Genomic DNA, 22,056 nt, shown 5'->3' with positions numbered 1-22,056 from the left:
ATTTTTGGGGTTTATTTTTTTCTCCTGCCAAGAGTGAGACTCTTTTACCCTCACTCTTGGACATGATTTGAGTGTGTTTCTTTGACTCTAGATGTGTTTAATGGGCTATGGGGTCTTTTACTCCATAGGGCTTCATGTGTTTTTTGATGTGTGTTACACGGCACCCTCAGTGCAGTAACACAGGAGTGTCATAGTGACTCCCCAGTATAGACTCCATACACTGGGACTGACTACTGTCTCCCGGGGCCTGTAAAGTCACCATTGACTTTACTAGTCTTAAATTCTGAACAGAACCAGTACAAACCATCATATTGTGGACGTACTGGCTGGGGCAATTCAATTGCCCCATGGTCTGTTAGTCGAGGGGGCACGTCTCCGTCCCCCCCTGATCGAGTTTTGGCTGGTGTCAGTGGATACTACTTTTTATATTCAACCGCGACTATTTCTTTCTGGGATTTTCCCATTGTTTGAGGCTACTATCTTTATTTATTTAATCACGATAGCCTCGAACATACCGCCGGTTTATTTAATTAATATTAATTCTCCGGTTGGTATTTTTTGCCAAAACTCGGTTCTAAAATGGCTTTTGTGTTCTCTTCTGTGACTCCAACCCAAGTCGAGCCCTTTGTTCCACTTTTTGGCGGGCTTCTCCACAGAAGCCCTCCAAAGTGGTGCCACTCTGTCTGGGGTACTTAGGAGGGGTGGAGGGGGGATTTAGGCACCCTGGACTGAGTTGCCTAGGCAACTCAAGTTGCAGTCCGTCCTGATTGGCCCAACTGGTGAGCCGGCCGGCTCACCACTTAGCATGTTTGAGTGACAGCTAGGCTGAGTGAATGGGAGTTTTCTGCATAAAAGCAGGGCTTTGGGGACTGGAACTTCAGAAGTTGCCACAGGACCTAAGAATCCGACGAGGGAGAATCTGAGCTGACCTGCCACAACGACCCCACCGGTGGAGCCCTGCTGGACCGTCTCACCACTTTTCCCAACGACAGAGGAGATCTCCCGCCGGAGAGTCTTCTTCCTTTGACTGGTGGGGATAACAAGTTTCACCGTCTTTTCGCCTTCCCGACGTATCTCGTGACCGCCTTGCCTGTGCCAAGCACCCCGGCAACCGGGATACCACGTTTTACCACAACAGCAAATTAAAGGGTAATACCTTTAACCGGAAAACTCCGCGGCTGGTTTCTTCCCTGGCAGTGCAACAACCTTCATCTTTCCTCCAAGTCGAGATCTTCTCTTCCCCTGGACGATGACGAGACTTGCACCCGCTGCCAGGAACAACTGCCCCCGCTGGAGGATCTTTCCCACTTAAGGTACCGTGTCCCGCCCGGCTTCCCTTGCCACCGACTGTACGGGGTAGATTTAGCCCCCGGCTTTCGAACCTGGGTTAGCCTGGAACACCCTGGCTAAACTTTTCTGAGCCTCTCTAAACTCTTTTCGAACTCTCTGCAAGACTTTCCAAGCCTAGTGTAACTGTGTGATCTTGGGTGCATTTGTGATCTGCTCTCTCTAAGAGTGGGCCCAGCCTATGGACTTTGGCTCACAAGTGACTTTTGCTCTTCTGCCTTGCTAATAGTGTCCCTAAATCTTAGAGTGGTGTACCTTCCCATATTCTGTCTTTTTCCCTCCCTTCTTCATAAACTTATTGGAGTGCCATCTATAGTTAAGCGCTCACCTCTGTATGGAAATAAGTGGTGTTAACTAAGACTTTTCTGAAAAGGAACAAGGGTTGTATATATTATAATAGTAACTGTGTTTAGAGTGTTTTTACCATAAGAGTGCTGGAGTGTTTCAAACAGTGTGTTTTTAAATAAATAATTATATACTTTAATACCAAAGCTCTGGTCAGTGTTTGCTTGTATTGTTGTATCTGAGTGCCTATTGTGTATACTTTGCATACTGCCTAACTCTTCTTGAGGGAAGTCTGACTGCTCAGCCACAGCTACCAGGTAAAGCTGTGTGGTATAGACTGCTACCAAGTGGGTTTACTGCTAACACCTGTAGTCCTAAATCTTTTGCAGTGTTCCCAAAGGGAACTGCACAGGTTTCTGCCTAACAAGGGCTATGTCTGGGGAGTGCCTGTTTGTGTTATACCAGTCTTCTTTTAATGCTGGATCCCAGCCCATTCACATTCCATGTCAGGAGCGTTAGACGCCTATTGTTTGAAGCCGTCGCAGGTGTCATCAGGTGTTTGGCTTTTAGGTTCACGGATGTGTTCCATAGGTTGCAGTTATGCCGATGTTAACAAGGCATGATATATTACAGTGTTTGCCTCATTTACTGTGCTCATAGTGCCATTGTATGCTAAACATTGAATGAAAACGTTATTTCCAACTCCCCCCTCCCAATACTTCACCCACAACTGAAGCATCTGTAGGCCCAAAGGAAAACTTATAAACAGTTAAACTTTATCTCGCATGTGCCCGCTCCGTATTAGCCGGGCTCTACAGTCTAGTTATAGTTTGGTGATAGGCAGTATAGCACCTTTGTTTGGTGCTGTGAGTTTGTTTCGTTGTCTACGGGGGCGGCTGCTAGTTGGCCGCCAGCCTTAATATGCTTTGTGATTTGGTTTACAGTGTGGAGCATGGGCTTCCTTTCTTTTCACTTGCAGTGGTATCGCTGTCTTGGGTGACATTGCATCTTGTTGTTCGTTTCCTTGTTGTGGGATCTCGACCTGTGGGTGTTGCTGCGGTTCCAGGCCTGCAGGTCGTTCAGGGTGCGTCTTTTGCGTTCCCTTCTCTTCTTCCCCTCAGCGCTCCAATCGCCATCTATGTGAGCCTCAGCCCAATTCCACGCTTCCTTGGGGGTCAGTGAAGTGCACCGTTGTGCCCTTATGAAATATTTTGAGTTGGGCAGGGAAGATTAGCCCATATTTGACTCCCAATGAGTGCAGACATTTTTGAGTGGGTTAAAGGATTGGCGCGCTTCTGCAACTCTCTGGTGAAGTCGGGGAAGAAAGCGATTTTTGATCTGTTTTACGTGACTGTCCCCTTCGATCTTGCCAGCTGTAGCACAGTGTCTCTATCCCTGTGGTTTAGGAATCTTGCGATAACTGTGCTCGGCGGTGTGCCTGGTGTGACTTTACAGGTTGGTATGCGTTGTGCCCGCTCAATGGAGAGAAACCTGGAAAAGGACTCTGCTTCATATGTGCTCGTAAGCCATTCTTCAAGAAATGGTTCCATGCAAGCCCCTTCTGCTTTCTCAGGGAGGCAGAGTATGCGAATGTTTTGCCGGGATCTGCCCTCATTGTCAGCCACTCTTGATTCCAGGATTTTGATCGTGCTAGTATGCCGGACATATGACGGTTTACCCCTCGTATGTTGTCATCAATTTCCGAGATTCGTGCCTCTGCATCTCCCGTGCGTGAGATTAGCTTCTGTAGGTCGTGTCTTAATAGGGACACGTCCGCGCCAATACTGTCCATCTTCTGCTCCATCGATGTTTTGGAGCTGGCAGTGGCACTCATTATGTCCCTGAGGGAGATCTCATCTTCCATGCAGTCTGCTTCTGTTGATGGCAGCCGCTCAGGGGAGCGATAGCAAAACAAAAGAGTTGATGGCTGGAAGGTTTAGAATAAATCTTGACCTCTGGCATTGCTCTGGGCAACCCTCCAGACCATCGTTCTTCGCCTGCCAAGCCATTACAAAAGGGGAAAGACCATATGCAAATCAGGCTTGGTCCCACCCCCAAAGGGGTAGTCCAGCCCGAACTGCTAGGTCACATCCCTTTTGCACGAGACCACAAGCATCCCCAGACATGTTTCAGCCTTGTTGGGCGTCATCAGTGAGGAGTAGCTTGGGTCTCTAGGCCCAGCAGGCAAGGGACCCACGTCTGGGGAGCGAGACATTGATGTGGTTGCATATTGCTCAATTCTGCTTTGTGTAGAGGTTTTCCTGGGTTTGTCTTTTCCCATTTTGCTTATTTGGTAGGGCGACGCTGGGAGTGGTTGCCTTGTTTGGAGGGGGTGGGGGTGAGGGTGACAGCTTGGAGAAGCAGATGTTTCCGATGCGATGGGGGTAATTACCCCTGGGTCTTGTTGCAGTGTGGCTAGTGATCTTGTAGATCTACGTTAAGTATATCTCCGATACTCCGCTTCCGTCTTGTGCAAGGGGTGACCACAGGCCGCAGGGTTCCGTCCTAGGTTGTGTTAGTTATGTGCGTGCACTTTCGTATGTTCTGATTGCTGTGGTCACCTTGTTTTGTTCCTGGGAACAGTGCAGTTCCCACTCTGCCTGCAGGCACACGTGTTGGGTGGTCTCTGGTGGTGGTGGGCTATGGCGGATGGAGCCGTGTTGGTGAGCTTGCAGTGTGCGTTGAGTTCCCTCATGCACTCCACAACCGGGGGGAAAGCAGCTTCTGCTGCTGTAGCGTGTATTCGCTGTGAGTTGCAACAGTCTGTGGGGCAGGTCTACTCGGTTGTATGTGCAGTTGCTGCCTGTGGCGCGCTTGCCTGGTATAGGCAATTTGGTGAAGCTTGACTGGCTCTTTATGGATGACACCAGTGGGCCTTTATAGTATGTGTGCCCCTGGTATTGCGGCGCTTTGGTTAGGCTGGGGTAGGTGCCAGGGTTTTGGTCGCTCACACCCACCTCTTAGTGTCCATTAACACCAGTATAAGGCTTAGGGACAGTCCATTTCCCGCCACCCTCCACCTGTGGCATGCTTGATTTGGCTGACTCCTGGGTCAGCAGTACAGTGTCCGCCTTTAGCTGCAGGAGGGCATTGTGGAATTATCAGATCCACCTTAATGTGTGGGTATGGTGGGGAGGGGGGCAGGCAGCGTCTCTCGCCTGTGGCCCCAGCTCCCAGCTACCCCCACTCCTTACCGCTGTGTTTTCCGTCAGATGCAGTGAGGCAGGACCAGTGTCTCCGGGTCATGGGGATCTCGGCAGGTGCTCTACGCAGTGCGGAGTGCCCGCGATCTTGCTGGGGGTCTTGGTGGTCTGTGTGGCGTAGCAGTGGCTCCGAAGGCAGGTTGTGGCGTTTCTTACACTGTGCTGGGCACCATTGGAAGAGTGCCGGCGGGAGCTGGCTGTGTCAATTGTTCCTTTGTTTACTCATGCACATCGCCTTGTTGCATTTTATAAAGTTGGGTTGTCAGAGGTGTGTCAGATGGTCACGTTCACCTCTTTGTCCTTTGCCACCAGTACGGGGGAGTGGGCAGGCCCTTTCCCCTCCAAACACCCCCCGTGGCCTACTTTGTTTATTCAGTGCCCTGAGTTTTGCAGTGTTAGTGTGTAGCCTGTGGTGCGTACGATGGGGCCACAGGGGTTGCAAGTGTTTTGTAGGGGAGTAGGCAGAGGTTCGCCCTCAATGGTTACTCCGCCCCACTTCCTATTTCGCCCATTCCTTACCACTGCTCTTGGATCATCAGGCGCAGACAGGCGCTCTATGCAGAGCGGAGCGCCCGTGACACCAGTGCGGGTCCTGGTGGCTTTACGGTGTTGTAGCCCCGACTCCGGGGCTGGCTATGGCGGGTCCCTGCCTCGCGCACCGCCACGGAGGCAACGCCAGCGGGTCTGAAGAAAAAAATCCGATTTGGTTTAGGAGAGCCCTCCGCTTGGGCCCCTCTGTTTCTTAACGCTGTGCACAACGGAGGGGGAGATCGCCGGCTTCCAACTGTTAATATGGGCGGGAGGCCACGCAGAGTCGCGCCGACACACGGTGAGGAGGCAAGCGGCGGCAGCGGTCCCTCGGCACCTCGGTCCACACCAATCCAGAGACCGTACACACGGATCTCCGCTCCCCTTTTCGCTGCTAGTGCAGTCCTTTCCCTCCGGATGGGTCTCACGCAGACGTGCGGTGCTCTCCACTCAGCCACCGAGCGCCGTGGTCATTTTGAGAGCCTCCCACCGTGTGGGTCCCGCTTATTTCAGACGCCACAGCCGGGGATTTCGGCACATATTCCGGTCCGCAGTCACACTGGTTGATGCAGGAGTTCTCCCTGTGTCGTCACAAGTTAATGATTTAAACAGTATATCTGTAGGATTTGGCTAGCGGCACAGGAGCGATGCAAGATCCCGTCCGCATCATACGCCTGCTGGCCACGCCCCCCGCGCTGCAGCATTGTTAAGGCATTTGAAAGTAAGGGGTAACGTTTTGAGCAGTATTGTATTGTTAATTTTTAGCCAGCGCTTGTCTCTTCTGGTGTGGAGATGTGCTCTCTGCGGGGTATATTCAGAGCTGCTCTCTGGGCATTATTTTGTAGGATTTGCATTTTGTTCCGAATATTTTTGTTAGCCCCTACGTAGAGGGCATTACAATAATCTAGCTTGCACAATATTAATGCATTGGCGAGCGTAATGCAGCTAGCTTTAGATAAGACGGGTCTACAAGCTCTAATCAGTTTACAGGTATAAGCTGTAGATGAGGCCATCAAACTGACATGTCTTTTTAGTGATAGTGTAGAATCGAGGTGAAAGCCTAATGTTTTTACCTCAGTTACTACTTTGATTACGTTGCCATCGATGTTGAACGCATCGTAGCTGGGGCTGAGTTTTTTTAGGTTAGTCAGAACCCAGAATCAAGATCTCAGTTTTGTCGTCATACAGGCAGAGGCCATTCATGCCTGAATGAGGTCTATCCTGTTTATCAAAGCTGTCTGCGGCGAAATTGCCTGACGGGGGTATGAGGATCTGGGTGTCATCAGCATAATTAGTGTATGTGACACCCAGTCTGTCAAGTTTGTCAAAGAGTGGCTTGGTAAAGATGTTGTCGGTGAGATGCATGAACCTTGTGGGACTCAACAGGTAATTTGGATTGGGTCTGCGGAGGCTGAAGGGGATAACCCTCTCATCGTACGGTTAGCTAGGAATGATTGTACCCAGGCTATGGCATCACTAGAGAAATGTGCAGCTGACGCTAGGTGGTCGCATAACACTGATCCACCAGGTCGAATGCTGCTGATAGATCAAGGAGTAGCACCATAGCTGTTTTACCTTTGTCCTTCAACTCGTCGATTTGTGTCTTTAAGTGAATTAGAGACGTTTCAGTCCTGTGTTGTGGTCTGAATCCAGATTGGTGCGATCCTAGTAGGTTGGCCTCGAGGTCGTTTTGGATTTGGAGGTGGGCTACTCTATCAATGATCTTGAGGAAGAATGGTACTGTTGTGATGGGTCAGTAATTGGTAGGGATGGCCGGATCTAGGGTCTCTTTCTTAAGGAGGGGTAGTACCCATGATTCTTTGAGGTTGATGACTTAAATGAGGCGTTGATTAGTTTGGATATGAAGGGTGCAAAGTCCCTAGCTGTGTCTGATTATTTGTGCTGGGCAGCTAACCCCCTGACAATTGGAGAGTTTTAGTGATAGTATAACCTTTTCTGTTTCCAATATGGAAATATTGGTGAAACTGAATGGGGTAGCAATGTTGGGGGTAACCGAGGGTGGGGTGTGGTGTGACTTGGTGGAGTGCAAGGATGCTTTTTTATTAGCTATTTTGGTCTGCAAAGTAGCTATTTTGTTGACTAAAACATTTTGGACACTGGTACACCATTGTTTATCTTTTGGGGTATTATCCGTGGGTGGAATAGGGTTTTCCATTTCACGCAAGATGGTAAAAAGTTCCTTGGTATTGGAGTTAGCCTTAGCGTTTCTTTCATTGAGTGTGCTCTTTTTGGTGAGGATTATATCTTTCTTATTCATATTTGCTAAATTTGTAGGAAGGGTTTTGTTCTCGACCGTGGGAGAGTGTCGCCAGATAGCTTGGAGTTTCCTTTTTTGTAATCGTAGTTCTTTAAGCTAGGGGATGAACCAAGTCTTAAGATGGGATTTTTGTTTGCCTTTTGCCTAATTTGATAGGTGCAACCGTGTCAATGGCCTTGGTCATAGTGTTATTAAAGGTCTGTACTAATGCGTTTGGGTCGGAGTTGTTGGTGATTAAAGAGGGTCGGTAGGAGGAGGGGGAAGTAGCTTTTCAATAGTAATGTCTTTTTAGCTTCTGGTCGGGAGTGGCAGCGCTATTTCGATGTTCCTCTGCTTTAGCTGTTCCATAGAGGAAGAGAAACTGATAAGGTGGTGGTCTGGTCAGTGTTATGGGATTATATTGGTGATTGTGATACAACAGTTCAGGTTGGCTACCCAGTGTAGTATTAGCCCTTTTGTTGGAGTAGGAGCGAGGACTTTTTGGGTCAAACCGTGTTCAGTCAGGATGGTTTCAATCAGTTGAGCATGTTTATCCTCGGGATCGTTAAAGCCCAAGTTGAAGTCTCCTAGCAATAGGAGTTGTGAGGTGTCTTTAATGTTGTTGGTGAGGAGGCTGGAGAGGTCTTCCTCAAAGGTGCTTATGGGACCAGGAGGTCTATTTACTCGAAGGATGGTTAATGTGCTATTATTAGAGATTGGGAGTTTAGCTGAGAGTAGTTCACGGGATTTGATTTCGGGGGGTGTGGTTAGTCTTAATGCTAGTTTGGTTTTGGCTATGACAGCGAGGCTGCCCCCTCTGGTGGTGGGCCCGTCAACCCTGAATATTTGATAGTCATCTGGTATAGCTAACATGATGGCTGGGCCTGCTGTGTCGTGTAACCAGGATTCAGTGATGGCCAAGATGTCTAAGTTGTCAGAAGAGTAGGTCAGAGTTTTTCATTGGTGTGTGCCATAAGTGATCTTGTGTTGATGAAGGCTCCTGATTTTAATCTGCTTTTGCAGAGGTGGTGGTCGTTTAATTCTAGTGTGATTCCAGGGAGAGTGGGCAGTGATGTGGTATTAAGTTTCTAAGGTGGGTGTGAGTGGAATGTAGTCCTTGGCGAGGGTATTGAGGCTGAGACGGGAGTCTGTGGGCCTAATTATATTAGTTTTAGGTTTGTGGATCCAGGGACGTCTTGCTCAGAGTTTCCAGTTTCTCTCCTGAGGGGTACAAGGTCTGAGATTGATGCAGGCCGTTATATTAAGGGCACATAGAAGTACCAGTTGTATGTTGGGCAGTTGAATCTTTATGGTGTGCATAATTCTGTTTGATTGAAAACAGTTGGTTTCAGGGCTCTAGGAGGCAGGTGGTATCCTTACAGTAGAAGTACCTACAGGTCTGGTGGTCTTATTCCATGGTTAGCGTGATAATGTATGGGCAGATGGGTACATTTAGAGCAGGTAGTTGAGTCACGCATTAGCCAGACAGTAGTGTGGTCTGGAATTGGCTAGTTGCAGTGGCACAATATTCATGAGTAGGCTAGTCCCAATTATAGCAAGGTACTTAGCAGAGCTGGTCAGTGCTTATAGCAATATTGCATTGTTTAGGACGCATGGCACAAGGTAAGATACTGATGGAATGTTCAGACAGTTGATGATACTTGGGTACTCTAAATTCTTTTCTCTCCTCAATTTACTGGTACTGCTTTGGGAGTTTGTCAAAGATGTGGAATACATTGGAGGACACAATCCATTTAAAGAACAATTTACTTACCAACTGGTAACGTTCTTTCGACTGGATGTTCCTCCAATGTATTCCACATCGTCCTCCCAGCCTGCCCCTCTGGAGAATTTCCTATGCGATTGCAGCTTATGTTTCCGCAAGGCTAAGTTCAGTGAAGCAGGCATGGAACTGGTGCCACACGTTCTGAGGGAAAAAACTTAAACTGAGGCTACGGTCGCTGGGCATCCTATTTATAACATCCGGTGACGTCACCCTCAAAGGAGGCCTTCGAGGGACATCGACCAGCCGTCATCGACGCAGGACGCCCACTGCTGAAAATGTTTCCGAAGTGCACAGCTGTGGACATTACCTGTCAAAGATGTGGAATACATTGGAGGAACAGCCAGTCGAAAGAACATTACCAGTTGGTAAGTAACTTGTTCTTCTTTCCTAATCTGGTTTACGATCCCCAGCTCTCTCGCGATGCATTCCCATCGGATTACGTACTTGAATCCCTTCCACAGGGTCCCCACTGAGTCGACTGAACCTTCATTAATTTGAAAGTACGATTCTATGGCTGTTGTCAATCCGTCTCTGAAAACCGCATCCGTGAGTCCCTCACTCTTAAACTTCCAAGGGGGTCTTGCCTCCCCTCTTCCTGCTAAGCTAATAGGCAGAAAGACAGGGGCGTGATCCGACACTGTGAGCGCCAATATGTACACACTAACCGTCCGGGCCGAGCCTGCTTGGGACGTCGGAAAGAAGTCCAGTCTGGATGCGGATTTGTGGGGTGGCAGAGTGGTGCGTGTACTGACTTTTCTCCAGGTTCCTAACCCTCCATACATCCTCCAATCCCAGACCACCAATATGCCCTGGAGTCTGCTCGACCCCTTGCTGTGAGGGCATTGGACCCCTCCTCCCCCCCGGTGCGGTCTTGTAATGGGTCCAGCACAGCTTTGAAGTCCCCGACCCATATCAGTTCCCTTTAGGTATGTCCCCCAGTTGTCTCCCGATCCAGTCCAGGGACTCTGTCGTGTCCTAGTTAGCGCCGTAGTAACTGACCACAGTGTATATTTTTCCTTGGATGACCCCCTGTACTATCAGTGCTCTACCCTCCTGGCCTCTCAAGACAATAGTTTACTGAAACTCCACAGAACTGTGGATCAGGATGCATACCCCTCTGGCATATGAGTATGACTAGGAGAAATACCTGTGACAACCCCAACCTTTCCCAAATGTATATTCTGCTCCCACTGCTAGATGAGTTTCTTGTAAGAAGGCCACCCACACCTGGTGGCGTCGCATATATTGCAGGACTTTGGGGCATTTGGGAGGGTGGGGCGGTTAAACCCCCTCACATTCCAAGTGAGAAAGTTATGTGTGGTCATGAAGGAGCGGTTCAATATGTTCAACCCTAGACTGCTTGTCTTCTCGTTGTGCTATTGATGCAATACCACTTAGAATGTGTTGGCCACCTCCCATCAACCACGTTATATGCTCTGATTGTGCCGTTAGTCCCCCTCCCCTGTCTCTTGTCCCCTACCGGCAATCCCAACGTGATCGGTCCCCTCCCTGCCCCATCCCCCCTCTTCCTACGCTTCCCTTGTGAATCCCCGTAGCAGCACCCCCCCTCCTTCTGGATACCCCAACTCTTAAGCTTCTAATCAGCCCCCAACTCAGTGAACTGGTGCTTTCGCTCAGGGGATAGCGAACAAGTAAACTTATCCGACCCAATTCATGGGTAATGCACACAAAAGGTGTCTTGATCGCATGATTGCATAATTTACATTCCTTTTCTGCTGTAGGGAGCTTCTCGCATGAAACACACATGTCCTTGGCGGTTTTCTGCTGATTGCAGTGGCACATGAAACAGTTGCCTAAATGATCTATTTCATCCGCTAACAAAATGTCACTTTCTCCATTGTTGCTTAGCCTTTTGTTTTATATAGTGTCATGAGCGGGGGAGCTTTGACTCCTAGCGTGCAATATGCACCCCACATTACCCTCCGCTCCTTCTTTAATAGTTCATCTAGCTGCTACTGTAATCTTGTGTTAGGTTCCCAGGTGGTTAGGTCAGAAAAATAAACTGCTTGTCCCAGGGAGTTAAAGCTGTCATAGACTTTAAAAAGCCCGCTATACAGAAGTGAGTACTGTAGATGTACATGCTGGAGAACTGCAGGCAGGTAGCTTTACCTTTTCATGTGCAAATAGTGAATGGGACCAAGCAATATGAAAGTACCTAGAATTTGTTGTTTGCCAAAGGGGTGTGAAATTAGGGCACCTGGCACTTACTTTACTGAAAATCCTTGTTCATTTTGATTCTAAATGGAACAGAGAAATAGTGTTTGAAAAGGCATGGGGGCAGTGGCTCTCCCACGTTTGTGCTCGATTGTCCTGCCCAGTTTTGTCCCATTCTCCAGTGAAAACATGTTTCAAAGTGACTTTGGGATTGCTTTACCTTGCTGAAACAATTGGTGTGCCCTTTCCAAGTTATTGGTGTGAGTATCCATGAGTTTCCTTCATGGTCCTTGATCCTTGTTAAAACACCTTCATGGTTTTTCTTAGTGAAGTGAATCACGCAAGTCGGGTAGCCACACCAGGTGTCTGCTCGTTGATGAATTTTCTACTACGTATGAGATCCTTTTCTGGGTCATTTTTGGGCAGTTTTAATTGCCTTTTACAAGCATGCGTGCTGTAATAAGCCAAGTAACTAATTGGGCAAACCCACATGCTTTCTTCAAGAATCTCAGCCATTATGCTAACTAAAGGATTGGTAACTAACGGATTGACCTTGAGTTGTTGGCTGCGCAGGAATAAATGAATTCAAGTAAAGAGTTTGTAAAGTCAGTCTTCGGATGCCTTTTTTCGTGGATCCAGTCTTAAGGTCTAATCTGTAAAGGGATGCTCTTAGTTCATGACTAGAAACCACATAAATAGGCACATTGTACGGTCCATATGCAAGCTGACGATTTAAACAGTTTTGATAAATTTGCTAGTTATTAGGTCCTTTAACAGTCCACTTGAAGTGTTAATTCAAAATGGATCCAAGAACACAGCACATTTTGTTCTTGTGTAATGTACAGTTTTTATAAATGATTCAATCCATTGACTGCTGGTGTGAGTATTCAGGCTTTCTTGTTGAATAGTGTTCATGTATAATGCACATTGGTTAGATATTATACATAGTTTGGAACAATAGTACAAATCTAACTTTTCTCTAATTGCAGAAAAATATGTTGATAGGCTGTTCGGTATCAATCGAGATCGTATGTCAATGGACCAAATGGCTGTTCTTTTGGTTAGCAAAGTCAACGAAAGTACAAACCACAGTAAGGCTTTCATTTGCTATTTCTCAATATGCAATGTATAATTCCATTGTCATGTTACATATGCTCTTGTACTATCATGTGAAATCTGCTAAGTTGATTTTCTTTCTATCAATTGCCATTCCAACCCTACAAATTATCCACATGCCTTGGCTTGTTTCTAGTCTGGATCTACAACTAAACACAACTCTGCAAAGTATGTATCCCCTTCTGTTATTTTATGTGGCTCTAGTGCATAACGTGATGTCCACTAGTGACAAACTTCTTGACCAACACTTGTCTGAGTTAGCCCTTGTGTCTAATTATTTCGGATGTATGCATGTGTCTCCAATTAAGCAAGCATGTTGTAAATAATTTCATAACAGCCAGTCTACCTTTAGACTGATTGTAGCACTGAGGCAGGTACTCTTATGTTGCTTGTTATTCCATAATTGCAGATATGTTCTAGGGCATTTCTTGAGCACACGGTCTGCTTCAAGGAAGCCACTTGGGCTATTACCTCGTGGTGATGTCATGCTGCTTCTCCAGCATGCGGTCTGGCATGGATTCACATGCTCATGAATATTCCCTGTCAGGCTGGGAATCCTCAGTAAAGAAAAAATCAGTTTCATTTTTGAACTGTCTTTCTCCTAATAACCAATCACTGAGCTCTGAGTCATACTGCCCCCAGCCAATGACTGCCCTCTACCCAAGCCCCTCCTCTGTCAGCCATCTTCAGATTATTACCGCACGCTGAAGTGTTGGGAGTCCTCTTGCTTAGCTCTCAAGCTTTTACTGCGTTTTTTGCTTTTTGGAAGAGTTTTACTCTTTTTCGGTCAATCGAACCTTGTGCTCCATAAATCATCGTTCCGATTAACCGGGATCCGTTTTTCGGATTCTTCAGCGCCCCTCAAGGGCGGATTCCATCGTGTTTCTTTGTGGAGGCTTCCAGAAGATTCTTCAGGACCTACCCATGTGGATCTTGTCGGACGAGAAGGATTTGACCTCTTTACAAGCCTTGCACCGACTGCAGTTTGCAGAATGTTTTCATGGACATCAAACATTCCCCGTGCCTTTACTGCCTGTACCCGATGCACCAGGAAGAAGATTGTGCTTTTTGCCATGCACTCTCGACACACACGTTGAAGGATCGGCGTAAGTGACTGAAATGGCTGCAGGCCAAGACCTCTCAACTGGGTGGGTCCCAGGAGCATGCCTCTCTCGTATCCTGGAAAGCTGAGCGTGATTCTAAGTCCTTTGAAAGCGCCCCTCCCACAGGGGTCCAACAAAAGTCCACGCACCGGGAGTTCACTACAGACGAGAGCGCAGTCGCAGTGGGCTCCTTGGCGGCCAGGTCAAGTCCTGCATCCCCGTCTGCATCAGTCTCCAGCCAATGCTCCAGATCTTCATGCAAGAGGAAGTCTGTTCACCCGGGCAAGCTGAAGCTGGCCCCAGAGACGGCCAAGGAAAATACCAAGCAGGGCACGACATCCAGCCTACCCACGTCGGAGAAGGCCCCCAAGGACAAGGCAAAACCGGACAAGGTGTCTGGAGCGACCACTAAGGCCAAGCAGGACGAGCGTCCTGGCCTGACCATGAAGGCCCAGGTGCACCAGACAGACTGCTCCCTCCATGGAGGTGGTGGTAGCGTCCCTTTTCGAAGGCCGCAGAGGCTTACCGCTGGGCACCCTTCCATAGGCGAGCGTGTACTTTCCTCCCAGGATTGAGGCTGCGTTCCAGCCCATTGAGAAGACCCCGGAGAAGAAGCCAGTCATCCCCCCAAGACTGTCCCCTCTGGACGCGAAGAAGGGTGGGGGTGGGTGGCTGTTGAAGTCCTCCAGGGCATGGATATCGGCTGAGGAGGAGTAACTAGTCTACCTCAGACCATTCAGTAAGGTGTGACGACGAGGAAAATATTGAAGTCGTGCCCTAAGACGAGGGAGATCATGACTGAGACACAGCCAAGGAAGGCGGCGGAGGGCCTCTGGACGACGAGACCCTGGGCCCTGCGCCTTTGCCCCAGCTGCCTGTCTGTCCCCACACCGCAGCTGCCACTTAAGGATCTGTCGGTGAACATTCTCCACACCCTCCATACACTTGTATCTGAGATACAGAAGAGGATGCTGGCAAGGCCACCTCCCGCTCTTCCAGCGGCTCCAGTGCCTGCCACCCAGCCCGCGACTGGGGAACCACCGTCCAAGAAGAGAAGGCACCAGATTCCTCCTTGCAACCCTTCGCATCATCACTGATGTAGGGTTTCCTATATCGGCGCTGAGAGCGAAGAGGAAGACAATCCTTTCAATCCCACTCTTGGATGACATTTGGGATGAAGGTCTGCCTCTCATGAAAAACCCTTCTACGGCTCCAGCGACCGCCTAGAGAATACAGGGTAATGGACTCAGGCCCAGCTGTCAACGGAATCAGTGGTTTCTGCAGCGGCCAAGAAGTCGTCGGGCTCTACATCTTCGGCAGCGTCCACCCCTACGGACAATGAGGGGAAGAAATTGGATGCGTTGGCAAGGCGAGTTATCTACTCTGCAGCGATGACCATCAAGGCCACCAACTCCCTCGCCATTGTAGTGCGCTACGACTGGGAGCTGTGGTTCAAGCTCGCACCTCTGCTGGACTTCGTCCCCGACGACAAGAGGTCAGAAGCGTTGGAGATTTTGCAAGAGGGCGAGGTGGCGGCGGACCACAGCTTCACTGTGGCCACAGACATTGCTGATGCGGGTTTCTGCCAGACGGGCAATGGTGTTTGCCTTTGCCACCGTGGCTGGCTCAAGGCCACCAACTTTTGGCAGGAGGTCCAGATGAGGGTTTTGGACATGCCCTTTGACAGAGACAACCTTTTCGGGAAGGCTGTAAAGGAGTCTCTACAGGCGATCAAGGTGGAAATGGAGATGGCACGTGCCCGGGGCACGCTACAGCAGCGACTGCCGTCCTTTTGGTCCTCAGGAAGAAAGTCTCCCCTTTCTTCGGAGGGTTACGGCGGGGGCTCCTCTTCTTACAACCAACCCTCCGCTCCTCGGCCCAAGAGAGCAACAGGGGCCGCTCCAAGGCCTTGGGAGGAGGACGTCATCATTGCCAGGGACCCAAAGGCGGCTAGTCGAAAAGTCCAAGGAAGAATGAACCGGCCGGGACGTCGGGCCACTACCCGTGCACCCTGGTGGGAGGCTGGCTGGCGAACTTAGTCAGCATGTGGAAGACCATCTCCGTCTGTTTGGTGCTGGACGTTCTCGCCCATGGATACACTCTGGAGTTCCAAAGGAAGTATCCCCAAATACCATTGGTGGCCCGAAAGGAAAACCACATCCTTTAGCTGTTGCTGGAGGTTCGGGCCATGCTAAAGAATGGGACAATAGGGCTTGTTCCAAAGCGACTCCTGTGCTCTGGAGTTTATTCAAGGTACTTCAATGTGCGAAAGAAGACCAGGGACTAGAGGCCCATTCGCGACCTAGACGACTAAACAAATACATCCGGTCCCAGAAGTTCCGAATGGTCACTCTTCAACACGTGCTCGGACAGCTGGAAGAGAAGCTTCCTGTTGTCGCTGGACTTGGAGGATGTGTACTTTCACACCCCCATTCACAAGGGACACCGCAAATTTCTACGCATCGTGGTTTAAGGGAAGCATTACCAATTCAAGGACCTTCTCTTTGGCTTGAAGTCGGTGAAAACCCTTGGCGCCAAGTGCCTGGCTCTGGTGGCGGCACACCTGTAGGGGATTCACGTCTATCCTTATCTGGACTGGCTCATCCGGGCCAGCTCAAAGGAAATCACTGTCGATCACACAGCGAGCACCGTTCGTCTGTGACGGATCTGGGGTTCTCGGTGAACTATGCAAAGTCCTGCTTGACTCCATCGCAGAACGCTTTTTCTGGGATCCCGACACAGCGTCGTGCCTTGTGTCCCTGTTGGAGAAGAGGATTGCGGCCATATTGGTCTCTGCTCGACATGATGTCGTGCATCTACCTCATCTGACTGTGCAGGCTACCGATGCGTCTGCTACAGGAGTTCCTCGACAACTGTTGGATTCAAGAGCCGGGAAGCTTTGAGTACAGGATCTCGCTCGACATGTAAGTGGCCCCTCCAGTTAAGCTTCCGGTGGTTGCAGATCTTCTTGCCAAGGAAGGAGGTGCAATCCTACACCACGGCCCAGGATTGCTGAACCTGAAGGCCTGGCTCCTGCAGCATTAGAATTCGGGGTTACGACCTTCCAGCGGACTACAGGGAGGTGCTTGCCAAGGCCAGGGCATCGTCCACTCTTAAATGCTGCAGACCTGAATGGAAGAGGTTTGCTGTTTGGTGCTCTGCACAGGAGATCAACTCCCTACAAATCATGGCTCTGCAGGTGCTGCCGGATCTACTGTCGTTGGCCAAAGCAGGATTGGCCCCTGCTTCTATCAAGTTGCATCTGGCAGCCATCTCCCACTACACCAGATCTCGGGAATGATCGTCATTGTGGTCACATCGTCTGGTTAAGGAGTTAGTCAAGGGAGTATTCTGTTTGTTCCCGCCGGTGAAGGCTCCGACCCTGGCGTGGGAACTCAGTGGTGCTGACTAGGCTCAAGGGATCTCCCTTCGAACCTATGCAGACTGTTCCACTGAAGTTTTTGTTGTGTAAGGCGGTGTTCGTCATGGCCATTGCCTCTGCACAACGAGTGGGAGAGATTCAGGCCAACACGAGGGTGGTGCTGCGGAAGCACCCCTTGTTCATGACAAAGGTTCCGTCGGAATCCACCTCAACGAGCCTTTGGTGTTGCCAGTTTTGTTCCGGAAACCTTTGTCGCCGACTGAATGGACTTTACATTCGCTGGATGAGTCTCATGCTCTGAAGCTCTGTGGCATGCACAAAGAGTTTCCAGAAGACATCTCAACCTATTCGTGAATTTTTGTCCTGTAAACCATGGAAGGCCCTTTTCAATGCTCCCATCTCCATGTGGCACTCTGAGGCACGGTCATCGGTTGGCAAACCGACCGCTGACTGGCCGTCTGAGAGCCCATTCCACCAGTGCGATCGCTGCAACGACTGCATTCCTGTCTGGTGTACCCCTGCTGGACATCTGCAGGGCTGCTACGTGGAGGTCCACAACACCTTAACAATATTCTACTGCATCGACCGGGATTCCAGGGAGGAGTCCAGGGTAGGGCAAGCAGTGCTGTGCAACCCGTTCATTTGAAGTTGAGCCTGGTAAGGAGGTAAGAGTAATTGCTCTGTTGAGCCTTGCTACCTCTTGTGGTTGTGTAATGTTGAACTGCTATGTATTCTTTATTCGTGAGCTTGTGAATCCATGCCATATACGATGCTGGAGAAGGAACAAGTTACTTACCTGTAACAATTGTTCCCCAGCATGGGTCTGGCATGGATTCACATGCAAACTCTCCTGCCGTCCCCTCTGCGACTCTTCTTGGTCATACTGCCACTTTACTTGCTTACCAAATCTGAAGATGGCTGCCAGAGGGGCTTAGGGAGAGGGCGATCATTGGCTGAGGGCAGTATGACGCAGAGCTCAGTGATTGGTTTAGAGGAGAAATACAGTTTGTAAGTGAAACTGTTTTCGAATGGATTGTGTCCTCCCAATGTATTCCACATCTTTGACATGTAATGTCCACAGCTGTGCACTTCGGAAACTTTTTCGGCAGAGGGCGTCCTTCGTTGATGGCGTCGGATCAATGTCCTTCGAAGGCCTCAGTCGAGGGCGACATCACAGGTTGTTATAAATGGGATGCACGGCGCCTGTAGCCTCAGTTCCGTTTTTTCTGCGAACGTGTTACCTCGTGACACTTGGAGCGCCTCGTGTGTTCATCATTACAATGTCTTTCTCTTCGAACCCTCTGACTCTGCGGTCTGGCTACAAGACCTGCCGGGACTGCAAGTCGGAAATGTCGCTAACGGACCCCCACCGCATTGGTTTGTGGTGCCTGGGCGATTCGCACGACAGACTGCTCGAAATACCAATACCAGTTGCTGACTGCCAAGGACTTGCGGAAGGGGAAGCTCCAGGTCGGTAGGGGAGCTAAGCTCTCCGCGTTGGAAGGAGTCCAGGATCTCTGTATCGGAGTGGTTCCCGCCACTCGTCTTTTCTCATCCCGGCACTCTAGGAAGCGCCATCACCGGTTGCCTTCCCCGTCGTCCTCAGAGGATGGTGCCTCGAGGAAGGCAACGTGCCCTATGAAGTCCCCGACTCGGAGGAATGGGCGGCGTTTAAACAATCCATGTTGGCGATTTTTTTCAATAGCAGGGCAAGGATCCGGTCGCGCCTTCTGACGAAGCCGGCCAGGATCGGTCTCGTACCGTGGCTCACACACCTTAGGGCTCGGGTCCACGACGCAACTCATCGGGAGCCTTCAAGGTCCCGTACGGACAAGGATTTGAAGAGTCAAGAGACGTGTCTCTAGGTCTCGGTCCTCGTCTCCAGTGAGACCGCAGCAACCTATTGAGGGCTCGGGGCCGGCGTTGACTCGTTCGGCCCTGTGTTGGTCCGATTCGGACGTAGACGCTTTGGCGTCGTATCAGCCCATGGCACCGTCTGCGATCACGACCTCGAGGTTGTCTATGCTCTCGACGTCGAAGCCTTCAGGGATTTTTTTTCTTAGTTTGCCATCAGAGTACCCAGTGATCGTGGATCCTCCAAGGAAGGCTACGTCAGTGAGGCCGGTTTTGACCTCCAGGCCCTCTTCTGTCCCCAGACCTGGGTTTCAACTCCCTCTGGATGACATTTATGAAGAGGAAGAAAGGTCTGAGGTTGAGGAACCTGGTGACCTTGATGATCCACTTTTTTCTAAAGAAAGTCAGTTGGAGGAGTTGCAGCAGACCCTCGATGATGCCAGTGGCTTGGACTCTTCTCTGGAAGTGGAATTCGGTAGGCCTGGGGCTAATGCAGAGTCTTCGTACAGGAGGCTCATGGCGAGGGTCGGAGTATCTGGGCTGGTCCAGTCCTCCTGAAGATTTTGTGCAGGATTATCTGAAGATTTTGTGCAGGATGATCTTACTTTACTCCACATGAATAGCCGATTACCATTCTAAATGTGCATCATTGGGTATTACTCAACTTGTACTGCGTATTGCTGCTCTAAATAAGGTTATACTTTGGTTTTCTTAAAATAGTATTGTGGTGTTTTTTATAATTGTGTTCATGACTTATGAAATAGTACTTGTCTTTCCAAAGTTTTCTTTGCCTACACGTACATTACCTAAACCATTATTTTTATAATACATAAGTGTATTAGTGTTTCTTTGGATCATATGTATACTACAGTTTCTTCATATCCATCTACAGCCCTCGCTCCCTCCTAAGATCACCCTTGCTGCACTGTCAATGCGACTACATATTTTCAGTTGGTTCAGTCTTAGTCTAAGAATGGGGTTTCTATATGTATTACCTCCGGTATAGTTTTATGAAGCTCTTAGTTGGAATTTATAAAAACGGACCTAACTGAGAACCTTTTTTCCTTTTTATCTTTTACATTTTTGTAACTTTTAAAATTGCACAGAGCATCTTGCAATGAAGTGCAATGGGGATACGTTTTGATCATCCTAGCTTTTTACACTTGTGATTTTTGGTTACTTTTATGTGTTTATAGTCAAGCTGATGGCAGAAGATATATTTGTACAATTTTTGTGGTATTTATATTGTGCACATTCGCGTTTACCATGTATGGCTAATAAACGTGGGTAGGGCCCTAAAATGGCTGTGCCACGAGATGTTCACTTGATCTTTGGCCATATGGCCTTATTGTAGCTTGGCTTGTCAAGGTCAGGAACTCTCATATATGGTTGTTCACTTGCCTGGGATAGCTGCTGCCTTTGTGGGTTAGTGCTGCCTTTGTACATGGCCCAGGTGATGGGGAGGATTCTCATAAATGTGCTAATTCCCTTCACCTTAGAGACCCCAGCAACTTTGCTGGATTTTGAGGACTACATTTTTTTTACCTGGAGAGTGTGAGCCTTTTTTTCCTCATTCTCTCACATATTTTGATGTTTGTTTTACTCTTGTGTTCTTTGATTGTGGAGTTTTAGACCACTCCATAGGCATCATCTTTTCATGTGCGTCAGACAGCAACTTCAGTGCAGTGACACAAGGAAGCCTTTTAGGCTGTCCAAAGGTTTAAATACCTTCTCTGGGATAAACTACTGTTTCCCAGAGAAAGTAAAGTGAAATTGACATTACTAGTCTTTCCAAATTCCTAGATCCAGCACACACTCTTACCATAGAGTGCTGGAGGGGTTATCTAGCAGGTCTAGAAACTCATGCAGCAGTCAAATTCTACCCTTTCCTCTCAAAATGGCCAGTGGCAGTGGTTTTATAACGAACTACCATCCCGACCGCCAACACTGGTAGCGTTAAATCGCGGGAGCCATGTTTTTCAAAATGGCATCTCAGCCCCCTTTGTTTAAACAGGTCCCGGTCTTCTTTTTTGTGGCCATTTCTTTTTGGAAAGGTCCTTCTAGAGTTTGTCTCTTGCGCGCCAAACCAGGTTTGGTCCCTTTGTTCCTACGCCTTTGGCGCCCGAGCGTCTGGGGTGGGCAGGAAGTGAGGGAGGTGCCTGAAACTCCCTCTGCTTAGTCTCCTAGGAGACCCAAATGCACTCTGGCGTGATTGCCTGGCTGACTGTCCGGCAAGGGGTGAGTGGCAGCTAGGCTGGAATGAATGGGAGTAAACGGGATAAGAGGCGAGTCTCTTGGCTTAGAAGGCAGTCGACCACTGGAACGAAAGAACTGACGACGAGCTGGAAGAGGACGGCTGCTGCAACTCCTGGACCGTTGGTTTGCCCGGTGAAGCCCTGCTGCAGGTCCGAATCGCCAAGCTCATCTCGACAGAGAAACCCTTCAAGGACGACTTCACCCTTCGAGTTGGTGGGACCAATCAACTCGTAAGCCACCTGGATGCCATTCTCGGAGCTGGTTTTATTTTCCTCAGAGTGCTGCAGGAAACCCAATAGCCAGGGAGAAGGACACCAGTTTGTGTGCTTGACTACAGCTACCGGAATCGAAGATTTGCTTTTCCAGCATTTTGACCAGTCCCAGTGCAGTGCAGGAGTCCCCCGACGTCCTCCCTCTTGTCCCCACGACTGAGGCTCAGGAACAGCGAGATCTGCAGGAACTGCCAGCAACAGACTTCTTCAGCTGCATCTTTTTCTGCATTGTAAGGTACTGTGAAAACCTGACCGAGAGAACTTACCTCTCACTGCGAAAGTGCTTGGAACGTAGACAACTTGCAGGCCTAGTCAGCTTGTGACCCAACATATGAATCTTTCTTTTACAAACTACTTCTGAGAACTTTGGCAAAGACTTTTCCGTTTAACTCCAGAACTGCTTTATCCTATACAAGACTTTAGCCCATTGACTTTGGCCTAACCTATTGCATTGAATCACCTCCTCTGGTGAACTCAAACTATTTGCACTGT

The 22,056-nt window shown here is 49.1% G+C and overlaps 1 protein-coding gene across 1 annotated transcript in view; it reads left to right on the top strand.

Moving 5' to 3' along the window:
- ZFC3H1 (zinc finger C3H1-type containing) overlaps nucleotides 1-22,056 on the top strand; it is a 1,590,362-nt gene that overhangs the window by 781,286 nt on the left and 787,020 nt on the right. Inside the window, exon 19 of the mRNA XM_069628251.1 lies at nucleotides 12,571-12,672. Coding sequence (XP_069484352.1) covers nucleotides 12,571-12,672 — 102 coding nt within the window. The remainder of the gene's footprint in view (nucleotides 1-12,570; nucleotides 12,673-22,056) is intronic.

The sequence above is a fragment of the Ambystoma mexicanum genome, chromosome 12 (genome assembly GCF_040938575.1).
Source record: "Ambystoma mexicanum isolate Mex_15411 chromosome 12, UKY_AmexF1_1, whole genome shotgun sequence".
Classification (NCBI taxonomy): domain Eukaryota; kingdom Metazoa; phylum Chordata; class Amphibia; order Caudata; family Ambystomatidae; genus Ambystoma; species Ambystoma mexicanum.
The sequence above is the reverse complement of the archived record's forward strand: the minus strand, read 5'-3'. Positions and strand labels throughout refer to the sequence as shown.